This window comes from Notamacropus eugenii, chromosome 7, assembly GCF_028372415.1.
Source record: "Notamacropus eugenii isolate mMacEug1 chromosome 7, mMacEug1.pri_v2, whole genome shotgun sequence".
Taxonomy (NCBI): domain Eukaryota; kingdom Metazoa; phylum Chordata; class Mammalia; order Diprotodontia; family Macropodidae; genus Notamacropus; species Notamacropus eugenii.
The window spans coordinates 12,456,029-12,477,118 of NC_092878.1; the positions used below are offsets into that span (position 1 = coordinate 12,456,029).

Consider the following 21,090-nt stretch of genomic DNA (forward strand, 5'->3'; position numbering starts at 1 on the left):
AGGGACCGGATGGGGAAGTAGAGATATCGCTAGGTCGCGTGGCTAGAGAGGCCGGAGGTGGGTGGCCAGAGAAGTCGGGAGGACCAGCGGTCGGGACCATGACTTACGCTTATCTCTTCAAGTACATCATCATCGGGGACACAGGTACTCGGCCAGCGGGGCCATCCGCTAAACTGAGACTGGGCTCGCAAGCCCAAGGTGGCACCAGGGGAGGGCGGGGCTCGTTGGGGAGGCGGGGCCACCCGGAGGGGCGCTGTCGGGGGCGGGGCCAGGATGGGGGCGGGGCGGGGCGGGGCTGAAGGAGCTCTGGCCCCTTTGCGACACGGGGGGAGCCGACGCCAGCCACACCTGGTGCCTTCCTCTGGGCTGCCCTGCCCACCTCCTCTCTCGGGAGGATGGACCTGAGTCCCCACGTCCTCTTTCAGGTGTGGGCAAGTCATGTCTCCTTCTGCAGTTTACAGACAAGCGGTTCCAGCCTGTCCACGACCTCACCATAGGTAAGGACTTTGTGCCACCCTAAGGAAAGTGGGTGAGAAGTGTGAAGTTAAAAGTTAGCAGCCATGGGCTTCCACTTTTAAGTAGCCAAAAGTTGTGTTAATAAATGGAGAGAAAATGGCGAAGGCAGATTCGTCTCATGGAAAGAGCATGAATTGGGGGTAAATAGATTTGACTAGCTTAGGAAAGTCATTTCATGTCTCTAGAGCTCAGGGTCTCCCTCCATAAAATCAGAGCAGTAACTAAGAGCCCTTCCAGCTTTGAATTCTGTGAGTCTGTGAAAGAGTGCTGTCAAGTGATTGTCAAGTTGGAGACAATAAAAATAACTGACAAAGAAACCAAAGAGTAGCTGCAGTCTGGGTGACCTCGGGCAGCTTGCTTCTCCGTAAGCTTCAGTATCCTCATCTGTAAAATAAAAGGAGTATCCTTCCAGCTTTAATATGTTGTAACGACAAGAGAAAAATTGATTGGTTGGTTTGTGAGTTGTGAAAGAGCTTAGTGAATTCCCGAGTGGCAATATTTGTCATTTTCAGATGCAATGCCTTTTTGCAGGGGTTTAAGAGAAAAATTGTTACTGGTAGTGGCAGAGAAGGAACAAAGAGATTAAGTATATATGGCTAGTGATAAGAAAAATTATGGTACGGTAACAGCTTCATTACAGTAATAAAAGAGAGGTAAAATTTTTAGCTTCCATCATATGGAGAAAAGCCTGTGCATAAGAGGAAAGAAGCAAAAGTTTCTAGGAATGTAACTAGCAGTTCTGAGAAGCATTTTCTCTTAGAAAACCTGCTTGATCAAGAAGTCACCAGACATATGGGGTTCATAAAAAAAGACAGGGATTTTGTAGCACCAGGGAAATTAGCATTTTGTCCAAATTCTGGCATGGAATTTATGTTCCTTCTGGCCTTTTGCCATCACACAAAGAAGTTGGACAAGTAGTTGTGCACAGGAGCCCAAGTGTCTTTAAGATCATGTTTATGGAAAAGTGCAAGTGAGGATAGACATTTTCTTATCCTTATGCCTACTGAAATTGTTCTGTGACTATCCGAGAAATAAAGAAAATTTTTTTCAAGAAAAGTTACTATATTCTGGATGAAGGAATTTGGAGATTAGTTTGCTTTCAACCAGAATCAATTCTTGTGGCCTCATTGACTACAACTAGCCCTCCTTGAGACTTCTTAACTTAATTATGAACACCATCAAAAGTACTATTGGCTAAGTCAGTATTTTACTGCTAGCTAAGATAAAACTACTTTTTCCTTAAAATTTTTGCCTCCATGCTATATGAAATGACAAAGTTTAGAGTGAAAGGAGGAGACAATACATATTTTGTTATCAAATATGTTTAATAGCAGTACCTTTTGTTTTCTGGCTCAGACCTGGCATTAACAGTCTAATAAGGGAATGTAAGTTCCTAATGCAGAAACTTACTCATCCTAGGCATTTTAGTTCTTAAGAAACTATATTACTTGGGAAGATGCACTATATTATGTCTTTCAAATAGATCCTAGGGTTGTAATAGGTGGTGACATTGGTAGAATGCTGGTCCTGAGGTCAGGAAGACTTGAGTTCAAGTCAAGCCTCAGACACTTACTAGTTGTGTGACCCTGAGCAAATCACTTAACCTCTGCCTCAGTTTCCTCAACTGTAAAATGAGGATAATAATAGTAGGATCATTGTGAGGATCAAATGAGATAATATTTGTAAAGTTCCTGGAGTATAATATGCAATTAATAAATGCATATTTCCCTCTTTATAATAAATAATTATGGTTCCATAAAGAAGACTAGAGAATGAGTACATCAGGGAAAGTTAGTATTGAAGATTTTAAACCTTGCAACTTATATTTTAAAAAGAAGCTATAAAGTTTATTACAACTTATTTTTACAATGGTCAACATTTGAGAAGCAGCGTGGCATAGTGGATAAAGAGCTAGCCTTGGAGCTTAGAAGGGTGGGTTTCAAGTCCTAATTCTGATACATGCTAGCTAACTATGTGACCATGAGCAGGTTCCCCAGGAAACCCTCTTAAAATTTACCTGGCTATGGTACAGGCAAATTGTCAGTCTGCATAAGTGGGAGAGTTTCTATATCAGTAGTTCTCTGATAAAATCACAATACCCCTCCCCCCCACAAAAACCATCCAAATTAGTTAAATGGTGCAAAATGCAACCAAGTTTAAGAAACTAGCCAATTTCCACATTGACTTGCTACTTTTACCTTGAGGTGATTATTAGCAGAAGCATAGTTACATAAATCCAGGTGAGGAAAAAGAATGATAGACCCTGAGATGCAATGGAGCAAGTGTTTAGACAACTGCCAGGAGGATGGCTACGCTTGGAGCAGACACAGGAAGTGGAACCTGAAACATGGGGGCCAGAACCTTGACTCGTCATTGAACATGACAGTCATTGATGGCATCGTTATATTCTGTGTTCTTCATCGACAGGTGTGGAGTTTGGGGCCCGTATGGTCAACATTGATGGCAAACAAATCAAACTGCAAATCTGGGACACGGTGAGAGAGAACAGAAGAGCTCATCCCCTTCCAATAGCTAAGCTTATGTGGAAAGGGGAAGAGGTGGGGTGGGGTATTTTGAGTTGAAACAGAAGAAGAATGAAGTTAAAGAGATGGAAAAGAAAAGTTTCAGGTCCTGTAGATTTCAGCTCCAAGTCCAGGATGGAATTCCTTGTCACAATGTTTTTATGTTTCATTCTGCTGCAGCATTTAAAAAGGCAAATACTAGTGGTATTACCTTATGTCTATACATATATATATATTTATGTCATGTGTGTTTATTTATATATAAATATATCTATATCTATATCTATATATATATAGATACTTTTTAAAAATTAAAACACTTGTCTGTGGGGCAAGAGATACTAATGTATGTGTATATACATACATACATACATATATATATTTACATTATCTTACTTATATACCTATTTTTCCCAGATCATTTTTATTTACTTGATATCATTTGATTCAATTCCTCTCTCTGCCTTGAAGAAGTCTCTTCAGTGTCTTAACACTGTCTTAGTTTGTATACGGGGAGCTATTCCTAATTTCTGTTCAGAATCTCTCCCCTTTGTGGTTGCTTTTGACTTTTTGTATTCTGTCACTTAGCAGACTTAGGAGCTGAAGCATCTGTGTATTAAGAGGCTCAATTCTGTGTATAATGATCTAGGCAGTTTTTCTTGAGGACTGTCCTCTTGTTAATTGCATTGAACATTGGATGCTTTTTGTATAAAGCCCCTGATTGTATGAACCCTTAAAGTTTCAATTACTGCTCTGGGGTACCTCCAGTTGATCAGTCTGCTATTTAATTAGGATTATATTAGTATATGCATATGTAAGGTTGAGCTTTCCAAGCGGCTTTGCCAAGATTATTCTGTCTGATGCATACTTTCCCTCTCTCCTGTCAGGGCCATTATCACGAGTGGTTCACAATTCAGATAGTAGCATTGGTAGCCAAATACTTCCTATAGTCTCATTAAGCCTGCACTCCTCTTAACCCATGCCCTTACTTTTACTCCTAACATCCAAGTTGACAAAAGCCACACCATATCTACCAGCACACCTTTAAGAACGTGTGTTGTCGTTATTTGCCGCTGTCTCCGTAACTGACTTTCACATAGTGCTTTATAGACATCTCATTTGGAGTTCAAAACAACCCTGTGAGGTAAGTACCTCAGATGTTATCTCGTGTAATTAAAGAAATGGAGTCAAACAGGAGAGGTGATTTGTCCATGATCGCACAAGTAACTTCACAAGCAACATTCAAACCCAGCTCCGCTTCGTTCCAAGTCTAACTCTCTCACCACTACCCTATGCTGCCTTGCATTTCCTTATGTTGCCTGAGCTCATGAATTCTTTCTCACCACGGACCCTGAAGCTTCAAAAGCCTTGCTTTTTGATCCCTCTTTTATATAGAATCTCTTCATCTAGTATCTCTTACCCTTGTATTTCCCAAACTGTGGTTCTTAACCCAGAGGGAGATCCTAGAAATTCCAAGAAATCATAGAAAGAAAATCTGCGGGCTTTATAAATGAGCAGAACCAGCTGAGATCTCCCATGCCTCCCCAGTATGGATCAGATTTAATGTGAGAGTCCTGTAGAGCCCTTAAGTAATTTGCTTATTATTGTGTGGATAAGTTGATTTGTAGCTTCCTTTTGGAGAGATAATATAGGTTATAAATAGAAAAATTGAGAACTACTGCTATTTAACTGATGCCTAGGTAATGTTTTCTTGCCAATTCTACTAATCTATATCATTCAAATTATTCTTCTCCCTTCTAGTGATACTGTCCTTTGAAACTGAGTTAAAAGCAACAAATACATAAAATGTCCATAGATTGAGACTGTATAACTTTTTTAAAAATTAAAAACACTTGTCTCTGGGGTAAGAGATACTAATGACTAGGGAATCACTACTGAAAATATTAATTATTTTTAAACTGATGAAATATATCTTCAGTGTTCTCATTTTACTGTCATCTTGGTACACTAGAATGTGTGTATGTATGCAAAATGTAAATATATTTTTTATGGAGTGCTTTACTCATACAGGTCTCTCTGTGATCTCCATCTCTGTTCTGTTGTTGAGAAAGGATAGTATATTCTATTGGCTTTCACTTATGTTGTGTGCAGCCAACTCCCAGGTATCCACATAAATGAAGGGAAACTTTCAGGCTCGTGCAATTTTAGAAAGTAATCCAAAACTCATTTATGTTTGACTTTGGTGTGCTTTTGATACTTCAGTTTGAAGTGGAGTGTACCTAACATTTTAGGAATAAGAACTCCTAACCAATATAGCGTGCTGGACTTTACAAAACAACGTTTTAAAAGAGATAATGCAAATATTATCTTTACATTGCAAAAATGGAAACTGATTGGCATTGTTACTCAGTCCTCGAATAGGCAAACCTGAACTGGAAAAATTAATTGAGCATTTTATTTTTAAAAGGATTTTCCTTTTTGAGGCAGCTTAAAGACAGAGGAGATGTTTTCAACAGCTGAACTTAAGTACTCTTATATGATTTGGCCACCACATGGACTTCCACGAAACTTCCCTTTCTTGCTCTGATTGGGCTGTAATCTACTTGCAGGGAAAGTAAGTAGAGGAGGTTAGAAAGTCCACAGGAGCTCAAAGCAAAACAGCTAAAATAATACATGTTGACTATGTTTCCAACTGAATATGTTTCTAAATGACTATGTTGACATGTCTAAATGACATGTTGACTATGTTTCTAAAGAATATGAAATTTAAAAATGGGTTCTTAGATAATATTTTGTAAAGCTACAGTGGTGTAGGTATTAGCTACAAAGAACTTGGAATTATTTTTCTTCTTCGAGTCTGATGTCCTAACAGTTATATAATTGGTGGAAACATTTGTATAATTCTTAAGAGAAAATCTTATCTAGGGAAAAGAAAAGTGGACCACTAGTCAGGAAACCCAAACTATTCTGCAGGTCCAAGATAAGTTACTATGTAACCTTAAGCAGATCACTTTGTTTCCAATGCTTGTATCTTAGTTTCATCTTCACATTATAGATAATATTATTCCTTCTCAGATTTCCAAGGAAGCTATGTGAGGATAAGAGCAGAGCTACAAAAAGCTTTTAGCTATCTTTCCTTGTAGAATAGTTACATACTTTGATTAAAAAGTCATTTTCTTCCTATAAAAAACAATGGCACAAATAATCATGAAACCAAATGTTGCTTCTATGGTTTTTTTTGTCTGTATCATACGGGCCAGAGTGTTAATGATACATATAAAATTAACCTATGATATAATTGAACATGCAAGTGCAACTGCAGCTTTTAAACTCTAGTGAGGGGCTATTTATTGCCCGAGCTCTCTTCCTGTTTTTTCATGCTACTCACCATGTTAAGATTGTGGTTGGGCAGAGCCCCCCAGAAAGTTAACCATGTTTCTGCCATTAACACAATAGTTACCAGCTTATAACATATGATAAGGTTTGTACCATGAAGGATTTCCATCATTAACATTCTAACATAATTTAACATCTGAAGAAATGGGAGCAGAAAGGCTAAAATTGTATGTGAATTATCTCCTGACCAATCAGTAACATATCTGGAGCCAAAACTTAAAAATACCTAAGTTTCTAGTGGATTGCTTAGCTGAGTCCCCCTTTTCTTGTAGATTGGCTTCTTTCAGTCATCTTAGTCTACAAAAGAAATGTTTCTGGGGGCAGCTAGGTGGCTCAGTGGGTAGAGCACTGACCTTGAAGTCAGGAGGACCTGAGTTGAAATCTGGCCTCAGACATGTACTAGCTCTGTGGCCCTGGTCAAGTCAGTCAACCCCAATTGCCGCACAAAAAAGAGAAACAAATTTTTCTGTTTAAGAATTGGGGTGGGGGTGATGAAGAGTGTGTTTCTGCCTGTTCTCCAGGAATAACCTGGTTTTGTTTGGGGTTTCTTATTGCCGTGTTGGTGGGAAAGGCTGGGCAAGAATCGTTCCGTTCTATCACCCGTTCCTACTACAGGGGAGCAGCTGGAGCCCTACTGGTGTACGACATTACAAGGTGAGTGATGTCTTTGAGATGTAGGTGTGGGGAAGAAGTTTTGTTCCATACCCTACAAATCTCCAACTTTATCACCCGCTAAATCTATTGAAAAAGCCATGCAGAAAGGGCTTCTCCATTCTTTCTCCCTCTTTCCTATGTGGAAGCTATCTTCCCCTTATTTGGGGCCATTTTAGCCTGTTCTGATCTCTTCAGCTGCGTTTCTTAACCTCTCTTTATACTTGCATCCTGCAGACGTGAGACCTTCAACCACCTGACTTCATGGCTAGAAGATGCCCGGCAGCACTCCAGCTCCAACATGGTTATCATGTTGATTGGAAATAAGAGGTACATTTTTCTTATGTTGAGTATTAAAGGAAAAAGACTCTCTTGCTCTCTACAAATTTAATTCAAAGGCATTCCATAGGCTTGTTATGTATTCACTTCTGAGCTTTGTATAGCTATGGGGGAGCTAATATAAATACCTCTTCTATGCAGTGCTTGACTGCAGCCTACGGTGCTGGGCTTGGAGGTAGGAAGATATAGGTTCAGATTGCTCTGACGTTGCTAGCTATGTCCTTGGGAAAGTCACTTAGCATCTTTGAATCTGTTTCCTCATCAGTAAAATGAGATTAAATTGAATGGCCTATAAAGTTCCTTCCGACTTTAAGTCTATGATCTTCTTTGACAAGAAATTGGGCCTACAAAGACAGAACAATACTTTAAGCTGTCCTAAGGCACTTAGATGGCTCAGTGGATAGAGCTCTGGGCCTGGGGTCAGGATGATCTGAGTTCAGATGCGGCCTCAGACGCTTAATAGTTGTGTGACCCTAGGCAAGTCACTTAACCTCTGCCTTAAACCAGTGAAAGAGGAAATAGCAAACCACTGCAGTGTCTTTGCCAAGAAAACTCCATGGACATGGGATCATGGGATCATGGGATTATGAAATCATGAAGAGTCAGATACAACTGAACAACAACAAAGAAACTCACAATTTAGTTGGAGAGAGACAAATAGTATGTGCACAGAGAAGTAAAATACAAGGTATAATATGATCATAAGAAAAATTCAGACAAAATCCTATGAGAGATTTGAGGAGGCAGAAGGAAGGAGGTGCTCTAGAAGCTGGAGATACAAAGGCAAAAACAAGGCAGTTCCTTTTTTCAAGGGGCTTTTGTTCTATTTGAGGATAACACATATGCACAGATAAGTGTTGTCAGGATGATGATACAAAAGTCATTCTGAAAAATTATGTTAAGAAGCTCAGGGGAGTGATGAGAAGGGAGGAATTGGGTGGTGAGAAGGGAATCTGCCTCACCTTTCCTGGAATGTGTTCCAAGTGCCCCCTTAGCCTGCTTCAGCAGGGAAACATCCTGCTCACCGCAGTTCTTTTATTGGATAGCGCTACATGCTGTTGAAGGCACGTCTGCAACTATTGGCTAGATTTTGGTTCTGACCCAATCAGTTCCCACTCTTCTTCTGGACTCTAATGAGGGAAGCATTGGCCATCATTTTACGGAACTAGGGAAAAGCATCCCGGGGAACTTGGCAGAATTGCAGAGACAGCGTAGGACTGGGGAAAGAACACTGTAATTGGCATTGAAGGACCCACATTCAGATCCTCACTCTGCCACTTACTGTCATTTAATCTCTGTAAATTTCAGTTTCCTTATCTGTGAAATGCAGGCCTAGGACTAGATGCCTTCCAAAGTTTCTTCTGGCTCTAAATCGGTCCTAAATAAACACAAAATATACGCACAGTAACAGTGCTGATTATGTGGCTTAAGAGCACGTTAACTATCTTGCCTGCAGCATCATATTGTTGAATCAATTGGGTTCTCAGACTACTTAGGTCTTTAAGGTTCACCTTGACTTTGGTTAATGTGAATATGTTTCTAGCAACACCTTTTCAATTTAATAGTTAGATAGCTGATTTTTATGGAACCAAATGTGGAACTTCATTTATTCCTATTAAATATTCTTTTTGGATGATTAAATTTTATTCACATCATTTGTTTTTATAACAGCTACATTTCCCAGTTTGTGCTTTCCCCCTCCCCCCACCCAGGGCCATCCCTTATAATAAAAAGGATGAAAAAGCAGGGGAGATATCAGCTAAACTCACATTTCAGAAAGACTGGCATCATATGCACTGTTTCAAACCCACGTTCCCAGACCTCTGCAGGATGACAGGAGGACCTTCTCTGAGCTATTTTTTGGACAAAACTTGGTCATTCAGTGTCGTTTATTTTGTTTTTCTTTCCATTTACATCGTTGTAGTCATTGTGCATATTGGTTCTTACTGCATTTTCTATTAGTTTGTGTAAACCTTTCCATACTTCTCTGTATTTCTCATTTTGTATAGAGCAGATTATGATATAGCATTACATCCATTTGCCACAGTTTGACCATTCCCCAATAAAGGAAGTTTATTTATAGTTCTTTGCTACTACAAAAAGTGCTGCCATAGATACTTTGGTCTATAAGGGTACATTCTATTTGTCATTGATTTCCTTGAGGTATTTACCTTAATGGAATTTCTCATTGAAAGAGTATGGACTTTTTAGTCTTTCTCCTTGTATTATTTCAGATGGCTTTCCAGCATGATTAAATCAGTATTCAGATTTACCAACAATGCATTTGTGTACCTCTTTCTAAAACCCTCCAAACTATTTCCATCTTACGTAGTCTTTGCCAATTTGCTAGGTGTGAAGTGAAACCTTAGACTTATTTTGATTTCCACTTCTCATTATTAGTGCTTCATATGCCTGTTAATAGCTTCTTTTGAGGACTATTTGTTCATATCCTTTGAGTACTTATCTATTGAGGAATGGCGTTTGGTTTCATATATTTCCATTGTCTATATGTTTCAGGTAACATTTATAGAATCTTGAACACAGGTAAGAGAGACTGTAAAATACAGACTGGGTTAGCATTCCAGAACTGAGTAACTGTGTCCCTACACCATTCCTCATGGACTACTCCTTTCCATTCTGGAGTTAAACACAGAGCCTTCTTCCCTTCCATTCCTGGGATGAATACAAAAGCCAGCTCAGCAGCAGAGTTCTGGAACTGAAATCAAGAGAGAATGAATTTGAATCTGGCCTCAGGCACTTGGGAGCTGTGTGATCCTGGGCAAGTTGCTTCACCTCCATCTACCTTAGTTTCCTCAACTGTAAAATAGGTACAATGTAGCACCAACATCCCAGGGTTGTTGTGAGGAATAAATGAGATATTATCTGTACAGCACTTAGATAGTGCCTGAAACATAGTAGGTGGTTAATAAATGCTTATTCCTTCTGCTTCCCTCTGCTAACACCTGCCCACATGACCTTGGAAAAATCGCTTCTCTCTGAGCTCCAAGGCCATAAAATAAGGAGTTTGGACTCAGTGATCACCCATGGTATGGCTACAGTAATCTACTTGTTATTACTTCAATATTTTTGGGTGTAATACATCTGGACATGATAACTTCAAGCAGTCAATAAGCATTTATTAAGCACTGACTGTGCACAGGAGCCCTAGGGATATCAAAAAAGACAATTCACTAAGTAGAGCTCTATGTGCTCTCTTATTGGCTCTTCACTTAGCTTGAGTTTCAGTTCCCTATTTACTGTTACTGTTCCATCTTGCAGTGTGAAGGTAATTCTTCTTGATAGAAAAAAATAAAAGCAAACATGATGTTTAATAGTTCTACCTTTTATCTACTGTATGTTATTATCAGTTATCTTCCCAGCCCAAGCTGGAGTCTTTTCCCTATCATGCCACCAACATAGCTTTTTTAAAGCCCCTTTTGTTTTTCTTCTGATTTATCACAAGCCTGAATGCTTTCTGGGAGTTATTTAGCCTTTATCCATTAGAGCCTTGCTATTCTTTTGCATTTATCCTCTGATATCCATCCTTCTTTCTTCTGTACTGTATTTTAAAATCTGAGTTTATAGATTAGTTCCCTCTCCAGAAACTAATCTTCGATTGATGGGTGGCTTTCATTTTTTAAGGAGCTTTCCCTTTTCCTCCTCATTAGTGTTATATGCCTCATCATCAAAATTTTCTTCCTGAGAACTTCTAATTCCTTTTGAGACAGTTTTCCTTTTATATTCAGAGGCCATATGACCATGTGTTCTGCTCTTAACAGAGATATCACTAACAGATGTTTGGATACTGGAGATCTTGAATTCATTTCAGCAAGTTTTCTTTACTTTTCTGCTAGGCAGTCAGGTTAAAGGACAGTGACTTGCCCAGGGTCATACAGCTAGTAAGTGTCAAGTGTCTGAGGTCATATTTGAATTCAGATCCTTCTGATTCCAGGGTCAGTGCTCCATCTATTGTACCACCTAGCTGCGCCCAGTTCAGCACGTTTTCCATAAACACTTGTGACCTGCCTCCCCATCAGTTTCATTATTGGCTTCTCTAATTCATTGTCCATTCCTGTATTCTAGACAGGTAGTCCTTTAAGGAACAATGCAGCCACATGGAGTTGAGACCCAAGATGATTGATGACCTGGGAGCAGAATCCAAACCCCAAGTGGCTCTGGGAATTTCACTAGGCCCAGATGAATTCTGTGCAATCATTCTAAAAGAGCTCATGAATGTGATAGCAGCTCAGTTGCTGGCAACATTTTTATATAAAAAATCATGGAAAATAGAAGAGAAGACACAGGACTAGAAATTAGGAAAATTTGTTGAAAGAATTTCTTCTTTTTCTCTCAGTTCAGATCAGGAAGCGTTAATTAAGCACCCACCACATGCCAGAACCTTTGCTGGGTGCCGAGGATATGAAACAAAAAAAAGTCGTCTTTGTCTTTAAGGAACTGACATTTCAGTCATTTATTCAGCACCTTCTACCAAAGAAAATGTTACGTACAGAAGAGGAAATAAAATTGTGTGCAAAAATAAACAGGAAAATGATTTTAGTGGGGAAGAAGAGAAGGCCTCATGTAGAGGGGACACCAGAGCTGAGGGAAACGGAGTTCCCAAAGGTCGGATGACTGTAAGAGTGTAAAAGTAGAGCAGCTTGGCTAGAGTATATAGTGTGACAGGGGAGATTGCAAGAAATCAGTCTAAAGGTCTAGGTTAAAAGGGAAATATGAATGCCAAACAGAAAACCTTCTATTCTGTCCTATAGCAAATTAATAGAGCACTGTCAGTCACAATAGTCATATCTCTAGTAGAATGTTCCAGGGCAGTGGTAACTAAAAGGTGACCAGGCAGTCGTAATGCATGTGTGATCCACTAGAGGGTGACTCAGATCCCATCCTCTCTCACATAGCCATTCCTGAGACTTCTCTCCAACACAACTACACCCACTCTTACCTCCTAACACTTACCTATTCCATCCTCAGCCTCCTTTCTGTACCCCCAACACCCTTCTGAGGTGGAAGTTGGCCTCTCAGGACAATTACAATCTAACTATTACCAGAGCACCCACAGCAGCAGCTGTGTAAGTGCTGCTGGAAATAGCCCTCTTTTCCTCCCTTCCCTACCCAAAACATCTACTCAGTCCATACTCCCCACCCTTATCTTTCTGGCTAGAGAGGTGACCCTCTCAAGGTCAGGATCTGGCTCAAGCATAGTGATGAATGAGTAAGAGCCGAGCCTCCCTTTTTGTTTTGAGTAGGACAGGATAAGCCTACGTGGATGGACTGTGACAGCCTGGGGAATCTCATTTCATTATTTCTACTGATATACCCATTCCATTTCTAAACTTCCCTATTGCTTTTGAGGAAACTACCAACCTTCATAACCTCAATGTCATCCTCATTTTCACTCATTCCACATAACCAGTCAATTGTCAAACCTTGTCAGTCCTATCTCCACAATATACCTCTTATCTAGCCCTTTCTCTCTGCTCAGAAAGTGACATTTCTCATCAGTTCTCATCTGAACTATTGTAATAGACTCTCATTGGTCTCCCCTCTGTCAAGTCTTCTCTCTCCAATCCATCTTCCATAGAGTTGCCAAAGTAATTTTCCTAAAACACGTATCAGACCATGTCACATCCTTACCTAATTGAATCTAGGATCAGAAATTATGTCTTTGTCATCCTTTTCTTAATTTCCATTTTTGTTTTGTAACATATACCATAATTTAGCAAGTTATTTATATAATTTGTAAATAAGGATACATGGGGGATAAGTGCCCCTTAAATTTTTATTGATAAAGGTATGCAGTATGAAATATTTGGAGACCATTGTTCTAGGGATTTGTAATTGGCTTTGTTATCTTTAACTCATCACAAAATCTCAAGAGTTGAGAGACATGATAGATACCTAATACAGTCTATAACTGAAAAAGAACTGCCATCTATATTAAAACTAAGAAGTAGTCATCCAGCTTTTGTTTAACATTCTCTAGGTGAGGATAACCCACTACCTCATGAGGCAACTCATTCACCTTTTAGATAGTTTTAATTGTTAGGAAGGTTGTCAAATCTTCTGCAGTTTCTACCCATTACTTCCAGTTCTGCCTTCTGGGACCAAGCGCAACAATCTTGCACATAACAGCCTTGCTTGGACTTGAACATAATGATGTCATCGTTCTCTGTGCTAAGCCTTCCTAGAACTTTCAACCAATTCTGAAGTGGCATGCTATTGCCTCTCTTCTCCATCCCAGTTTTATTCCTATGGAAACTCTCCAGCTATCAATAACCTTCCTAAGTTGTAGTATCAGAACTATAGATGATATTCCAAAGCCGGTCTGACTAGGGAGGAATACAGCAAGATTATCAGGTTTTAGTCCTGATTGCTGTGTCTTTCTTAATATAGGCCACAATCATATTAGGGTTTTTTTGGTCACTAATCACATTGTAGACACATTGATCCCACATAGTCCCTAACGCCTCCATGTCCACCTGCTACCTAACCACCCTTTCCCAATGTTATAGTTATGAAATTGTGGGCTAAAATGTTTTAGCCCAAGTGTAACATAGCTAATGAAATCTAATAAAATGAAATCTGAACCCAGACCTCTGACTCAGTATTCTTTCCCTTGTACCATGCTGCCTCTACAATGCTAGTGAGTCCAGTTTGAACACCATTGTATTTCTCCTTTGGAAAATATGGACATTTGCTTTTTTCCATTCTTGTCATTTCTGTCTTCTCCATGTTCTTTGAAAGAGCCCTGATCATGACTCATTCTTTTAGTTCTCTACAGTACCTGAACCAATTACTTGAACCCATCAAGGAAAAATAGGTGCTATCTTGCAATCTCTTGGGTTTAGCCATTTTCATTCTGTCCTTTCTTGTGCAAAAACCCTTCTCCTTGGTGGAGAAAGCAGAAGCAAAGTGAGTGGAGCAACTTGGCCAATTGTCAGTTTTCAGTTGTCATTGCCCTATCCACCCCAAGGAACCATCCTTTGGTCTTCTTTCATCCTCTTGTTTTCCCCAATGTAGTTTAAAAATAACAACAAAAACCTTTTTGCTTCTTTAGCTTTCCTCACCAGCCTCACTTTATTCTGATTTTTATCATTGCTGACATTATTCTTACAAGACTATGCCATGCTTTTTAGTCATCCTGTATTGCCTACCCTTGCTTCTGTCTTCTGTACATATATTTTTAAAGCCTTAAGTTGGTTGTAGTGAGTTTTTTGTGCATCTGCATCAATCTCTTTAACAGCTTCCTTTTTTCTTCTTCATGATGCTTGTTTCTCTTGTGTCTTTAGAACTTCATTCTTAACTTCCCTGGGTTGAATTGTCCCTGTAGAATTTGAGCAATGGGATCCTACCTATCTGCCTTGCATGGAAATCTATTCCACTCAAAATCAAGAGTGCATTTCAGACTATTCTTGACTTTTCTCTCATTCACTATCACAAATTTTAAAATCTTTGCAGTCTACTTCCCCTGAATATTCCCATCACTTCTACTCCAGCAACCAGTTCTTCCCTTTTGGTAAGAATTAGATCTGGAATTTAATTTCCTTTTGTTGTTTCCTTCATATTTTGAATGATGGGATTATTATTAAGGCAAGTCAAGAAATCATTACTTGCTTTTCTTTTGGCAGAGAAAGCACTAGGAAAAGTTTGAATAACCAAAGTACTCCCATCATTACTGTCTCATGCCTCTGTGCTAGGTATATGGTTAGTTTCCTGAACTCCCATGTATTTTATTTTTCTATATGAGTGGTTTGTAGTTCACTCTGATGACAATATCACTTCTGTTTCTGTTACCACTGATCTTTATCCAGTTGTTTTCTCCCTTAGCTTCTTAGATTTCTTCACACACATGAATATACATTCTTAATATAAAGTACTATTTCCCTCCCCACTCTCTTACCTACCCTATTTCTTTTGAATAAGGTATATACTTCCAGAGCCATATTTCAGTCGTGTCTCATCACACTGTCTCAGATACCTATTACGTTAAATATGCCTTTGTACAATAGCATCTCTAGTTCTTCTCATTTGTTATCCATAGTTAACAAATTTAAGTATAGACATCTGAGGCTATTGGTTTTACTACCCTGTTTTTGGATTTTTGTCTTAAGAACTTCTATGTATCTCAATTGCTAATCTTTTCCACACTGTAACTACTCAGTCTTCTGTGGAAGAATCGCTTTTATACACATTTCTACTTCCTTTGATCTGTTCCATTTGAATATGTTATACCTATTCCTGTCATTAAATCATTTCCCATCAAGTGTCAGCGAATATAGTTATGAAGGTATATTTATCTTCTCAAATTAAAAACTTGACTACAGATTTTATGTGGGGAAAGAAGTGAAAAGTAATAAATAGGTTTTGGATGTTGAGTCTTGGTCACGGAGATGGTATTATCAACACAAATAAAGAAGTCAGGGAGAAGGATGTATTTGGGGGTTAGATACGAGTTCAATTTTGAACAGACAGTTAGAAATGTAAGCCTGCCAACCACTCTGTCCAATTTGGAATGATGCTAAAGAAGTATCTAAAATATCCATCCATACTATTTGACCCAAAGATTTCCTCTATTGGGCATACAGCCCTGTGGAGATCAAGGTACAAACTTATCAAAGGTCTGTACAAAATATTTATAGCAGCACTCTGTTGAAAGTAATGCTAAATAAATTGTGTTATGTGCATTAATGGAATATTACCAAATCATAAGAAATGATGAATAGGAACAATACAGAGCAGCATGGGAAGACTTACCTGAATGGATGCAAAGTGAAATAAGTAGAAACAGGAAAACAACAAACAGTGTAAGGAGAGAGAACAATAGTAGCCACAACAGTAATGAGAACAAACCCCTGGATTCTGTGAAACATAAAGCCCAGGGTCAGTCTGAAGGACAAAGAAGAAAAAGCATCTCCTTCCCTTCTTGGAAAACAGAAAACTCTATACGTCATCAGACTCAGTGGATACGTTGGCTGTTTTTGCTGAACCGCTTCTTTTTCCTTTCTTTTTCTTTGTTTTGTGGATTAGTAAAAGGTATGAGATTTTTAAAGAAAGAAATGCCAGTTTGGAGGTTGAACGAAAAATCAAGACTGGTGATAGAGATTTGGAACTCCTATGCTTAAGGACAATAAAGCAATAAAAGTAGAAAAGATTGTGGAGGAAGATAATTGAGAACTAAAGACAGAGTAGCGACATCCCCATACTTAGGTAAAAAGATGAGATAAAGAAGGAACTGTTGTAAGATGGGATGAAAGGCAGAATAAATCACCATCATAGAATCTGAGGGAAAGCGTATCATGGAGTAGTGATCAAAAACCAAATGCTCTAGGATAAGCAAGGAGAATAAGAAGCGAACAGTAAGCACAGTCATTTGGAACTTAGAGAACAGTTTCAGAAGAGGGGTGAGCATAGAAGCCACAATGCAAGAGGACAAAGAATGAGTAGGTGGCAAGAAAGAAGCGGTGAAGATTGACCAGCATTTCAAAAACATGACTTCAGAGAGGAGAAAAGAGAGCAATGAGTAGTTTTGAAAGGACTGTATAGTCAATGGAAATTGCTTTTCAAAAAAATTTAGGGAAATCTGATCATGTTTGTAGGAAGAAATGAAGAAACCATTAGAGTGAAAAGACTGAAGATGATAGATAATGGGGACAGTTTGATGGGGCAAGAAATGATGAGGTGGGTAAGATCAAAGGTTCTTTGCAAATAAACTTCATGAAAGAGGGAAGAAGAGGAAATGATAGGGTATGAAGTGCCCATTCTGTTTTCTAACACCTTGGATTTCCTCTTACTCATTTTCCTGCCTTCACTTTCACTATAACTCCATTAAATTGTGAATTCCTTGAAAGCAGGCATTGTTTTTGCCTTTGTTTGTATTTCCAGGACTTAGCATAGTGCTTAGCACTATGGAATCAAGTGGAATCAAGTGGAATCAAGAAACAGGGATGATACCTAAGGGATATACAGAAATAACCCTATGCAGGGAAAAAGTTATGTATGCTGCTACACATGCAGAATACTGCACTGGTGTCTTACAATTGACATTGTACTGCCACAGTGTTTCTGGAAGAGTTCCCTCTCTAATATGGATCTTTCTTTCCTTTTGTCTCCATCAATTTCTTTCAGTGACCTAGAGTCTCGACGGGATGTGAAAAGGGAAGAAGGAGAAGCCTTTGCTCGGGAGCATGGGCTTATCTTCATGGAGACCTCAGCCAAAACCGCCTCTAATGTTGAAGAGGTACTGCCCCAAAGGGAGTGGAGAAAATGATGTAGGGACTAACAGGACATTATTCTTACCTTTCTTTCAGAACTCCCTTCCCCAATAGCACAAAGTCTTCTTGGTAAGGAAAGGAGTAGTCTTAGTGGATTGGGGAAACAAGTGCTCTCTTTTTATGGAATTATTCCATTTTAACTAATTCCTAAGTGGTCAAATAACATTAATAAAATGTGGTATATACAGCACTGTTGGGTAGCTGCATAACTGATTAGAGGCCTACATTCATCTAATATTTTCCCCAGTGGTTTGTAAGATAAGGAAGATGCTCATTCAGTTTGTATATAATGTACATATCTCCCTTCCTTCTTTGCAGAGATGGGGGCTGCGCTGGTGGAACATTTCATATTCCGTCAGACTTGGTTGTTATGTTGAATAGTTTTGTTTAACTTCCCCCCTTCCCCTTTTTTATTATTCTGTTTTACAAGGGATAGCTCTCTGGAGACAGAAGATTGAGGGATATATTTGAAAATGAAGGTGATATAAAAGCAAAAGACATCAGTATTTTTTTAAGTTTAAATATGACACCAACCCGAAAAGATCTTGGGCCAATACTGAGGATGGTACTGAAAATCTTGGGAAGCATTCTCTAAGAATCTTAAGAAAGACTGTGCCGTGGTTATTGAGACTTCCTATGATTTTCTTCCCTGTCTTCTATAATTCCCCCTTTCACTCTTTAGATATACAACAGAAAAAAGCTATTGCATTCTTTCTCTTATTTCTCTATATTCAGCTCTCCTTGTCTCTATGTGAATTGATTTGTTTCCTTTAGGCCTTCATTAACACAGCCAAAGAAATATATAGGAAGATCCAACAGGGCTTATTTGATGTCAACAATGAGGTGAGAAGGGGTGATGCATGTCCTAGCACTGGTTTATTTTAACCTGAATAAGATAAGGATTTTCCTAGAATGTAGGTTTCTCCCATCTGTTGCCTTTCTATTTAAACTAAGGCAGTTTAAATCTGACTTTTCACATGAGACTTCAGGAGACCCATTATTTCTTCCTGGTTTCTTTTGATGATGCAGAATGAGTGGTTGAAGAAATAAGTGGTTAGTAATCATTTCATTCACTGTTTAAAATTTTTCTTTTTTACAGTCCTTGGGTATGGGGAAGTTATAAACACTATCAATTAGAAGGATCCATCCTCTTCTATACAATCTGGGGTGAAAACAGAAGGGAGAAACTTATTTCCCATATCTATCCTCCCTTTCTCTCTTTCCTTCCCACCACATGTATGCATGTTATTGTGGCTCAAAAATTTAAACATAATAAAGGCATATATGTATATATATGCATATATGTGTATATATATAAACATACACATACATATTACAAAAACAAAACCTCCACTAATTCTAGACAATTCTATGTATTTCTATTACAGTTAGCCATTATATAACTACTGATTGACCTTGCAGCTGTTTAGTATGCACCTACAAGAATTGTTCACCTTCCAAGGCCCCTCCTGCCTTTTGGAGAGTGATCAGTTTTTTCTTTTGTTTTGTTTTGTTTTATTTCTCTCTCCCTCTTTCTTCCTGTCTCTGTTCCATTTTAACACTAAGGTTTGGGGATATTTCTTTTTTTTTCTTACAGGCAAATGGCATCAAGATTGGGCCTCAGCAGCCAGCCTCAGCATCATCAGGACCCAGCTCATATCAAAGGAGTTATGAAGGCACAGGTGACAGCTCGAGCTGTTGCTGAATTTCTGGCCATAGTATCTGGTCCTTCTTGGAACAGATCCCACATGCAGCAGACTTGAGGGAAGGGGTCCTGGCTGCTTAGGCCAGGGGAGCCTCATCCCCAGGTGTGATATCCTGCCCTTCCACCCGACTAGGGAAGAATTTGTGCCCTTAACTGACCAGTTCCTCTTTGGGGACATGAACATTTCCTATAGATTAGGGCTCCTCCCTCTTCCTTCTCCCCTCCCAACTCCCATCCTCATCTTTTAATTTCTGAATTGTTAGGGGCAAGGCTGAGACTCACTAGAGTTCAAAGATAAGCAAACACTGATTTTTTTTTTAGCACAACCCTGCTGCCCGTTATGAATGTTAACAAGTGTCAGAGATCTTCTGAGTGAGCATGTCAAAGAGTAAGGAACTGGTGTACCATGTGGGAATGGTTTTGTCAGCTTGGGAATTTCAGCAGCCTTTTTATTTCCTTCCCTTTGGGGGTCCGTTTGCTACTTTTTCAAAGACCTTGTAGGGAACATATAGTTCCTTCTGCTAGAGCATTTAGAGATAATGATCAATTTTCTATGTCTGTAAGCAACTCCTTTCCATTGTTAATTTTTATCTCTTAGGGTCCACTTTTAGAGAAGTAACTAAACTTCTTGAGGCAGTCCAGGACCAATGGTCTTTTTCTCTATGTAGGACCTAGAGAAAACAATCTTTATTCTTGTTCTTTTAGAGACTATATCTAGTCAAGACCCTCAAACAACTGAATCTTTACTATCTGACCAACCTCATTTCACTACAGATCCTCCAGTCAAGCAAATCTGCTTGCTCTCCTCAGCTTGTTACACATGACTTTTGTTCCTTCTTCCTTGCTTTTTTACATGCTAATCCATGTTCTTCAACTTAGTGAGTTTAAGAATAATTTATGACCCAAAGTCAACCCCACCAAATTCTAATTGGTCTAATACTCAGTGCTACTTCAGCCTTTATAAACTCAGTATTATGTTAATTTGCACGTTTTGTTTCTTTGTAAATGTATCATTGGTTGTTTATGTGGAGGACCTTTCTTCCCCACATAGAGGTCAGGGACCATGTCTTCTGTTTTGTGCTTCTCCTTCCTTCCCAGTTCCCTCACAGTGCTTAGTATTGCACATAATATGTACTCTATAACTCTGACTGACTTCAAAGACATAGAACAGCCTTATTGTATGCCTTTTCTGAGGCTTTGGAAGCACCTTTTAGGAACTATATCCCAGTCTCTTCTAACGGCTGATCCTGGGTTCCATATTTTCATTTTTTCCCTTCTTAGGATCCATGTTCATTTGCCTTCCCTTTACCATATCCAGGATCTTCACTTCCATTCCATGCAGACCTATATAGGAAGGCTGACTGCCGCTAGGCCAGCAAATCAGCATGCACTTTTCTAGTCAGTCCTGTATTACAAAAGCATATTATGCTATCTTCCAAACAATTAGCCCTGCTCCCGTTTCCCATCACGCGTCTTCCCGGTCCAGCCCCTGTATCTTTCCGCTTAGGTCACTCAGTCCCCCTTTTCCACACTGGTGCCTCATGGACTTTATTTCTTTACTTTCTTTTTTATTATTATTTTGCTGTTGAATTATTTCATTATTAAATATATGCATGCGTCCAACCTGCTCCCCTTCCATGTGTCATTTCTGAGTGTAACTGTGGGAAGGCAGCGGTCCAAGAACTATCCCCGCTGCAGGGGACGGGTCAGAGGG

At 39.2% G+C, this 21,090-nt stretch overlaps 1 protein-coding gene across 2 annotated transcripts; it reads left to right on the plus strand.

Moving 5' to 3' along the window:
• The first annotated feature begins 29 nt into the window (after positions 1–29).
• RAB2B (RAB2B, member RAS oncogene family) lies at positions 30–20,999 on the plus strand. Of its 2 annotated transcripts, XM_072624088.1 has the most exons (8): positions 30–144; positions 426–497; positions 2,944–3,011; positions 6,967–7,049; positions 7,284–7,376; positions 17,526–17,637; positions 18,446–18,514; positions 19,269–20,999. In XM_072624088.1, the coding sequence occupies exons 1-8, from the start codon at positions 99–101 to the stop codon at positions 19,374–19,376; spliced, it is 651 nt and encodes a 216-aa protein (XP_072480189.1). In that variant the 5' UTR covers positions 30–98; the 3' UTR covers positions 19,377–20,999. The 2 variants fall into 2 exon arrangements, with proteins under 2 accessions (XP_072480189.1, XP_072480190.1); XM_072624089.1 differs by lacking the exon at positions 18,446–18,514.
• The last annotated feature ends 91 nt before the right edge of the window (positions 21,000–21,090 follow it).

What these genes read in the sequence shown, in the direction of transcription:
- RAB2B (XM_072624088.1), top strand. Translation starts at nt 99, where the DNA reads ATGACTTACGCTTATCTCTTCAAGTACATCATCATCGGGGACACAG. An exon ending in CATCATCATCGGGGACACAG is followed by an intron (nt 145 to 425) that starts GTACTCGGCCAG and finishes GTCCTCTTTCAG; the next exon opens with GTGTGGGCAAGTCATGTCTC. An exon ending in CTGGTGTACGACATTACAAG is followed by an intron (nt 7,050 to 7,283) that starts GTGAGTGATGTC and finishes TGCATCCTGCAG; the next exon opens with ACGTGAGACCTTCAACCACC.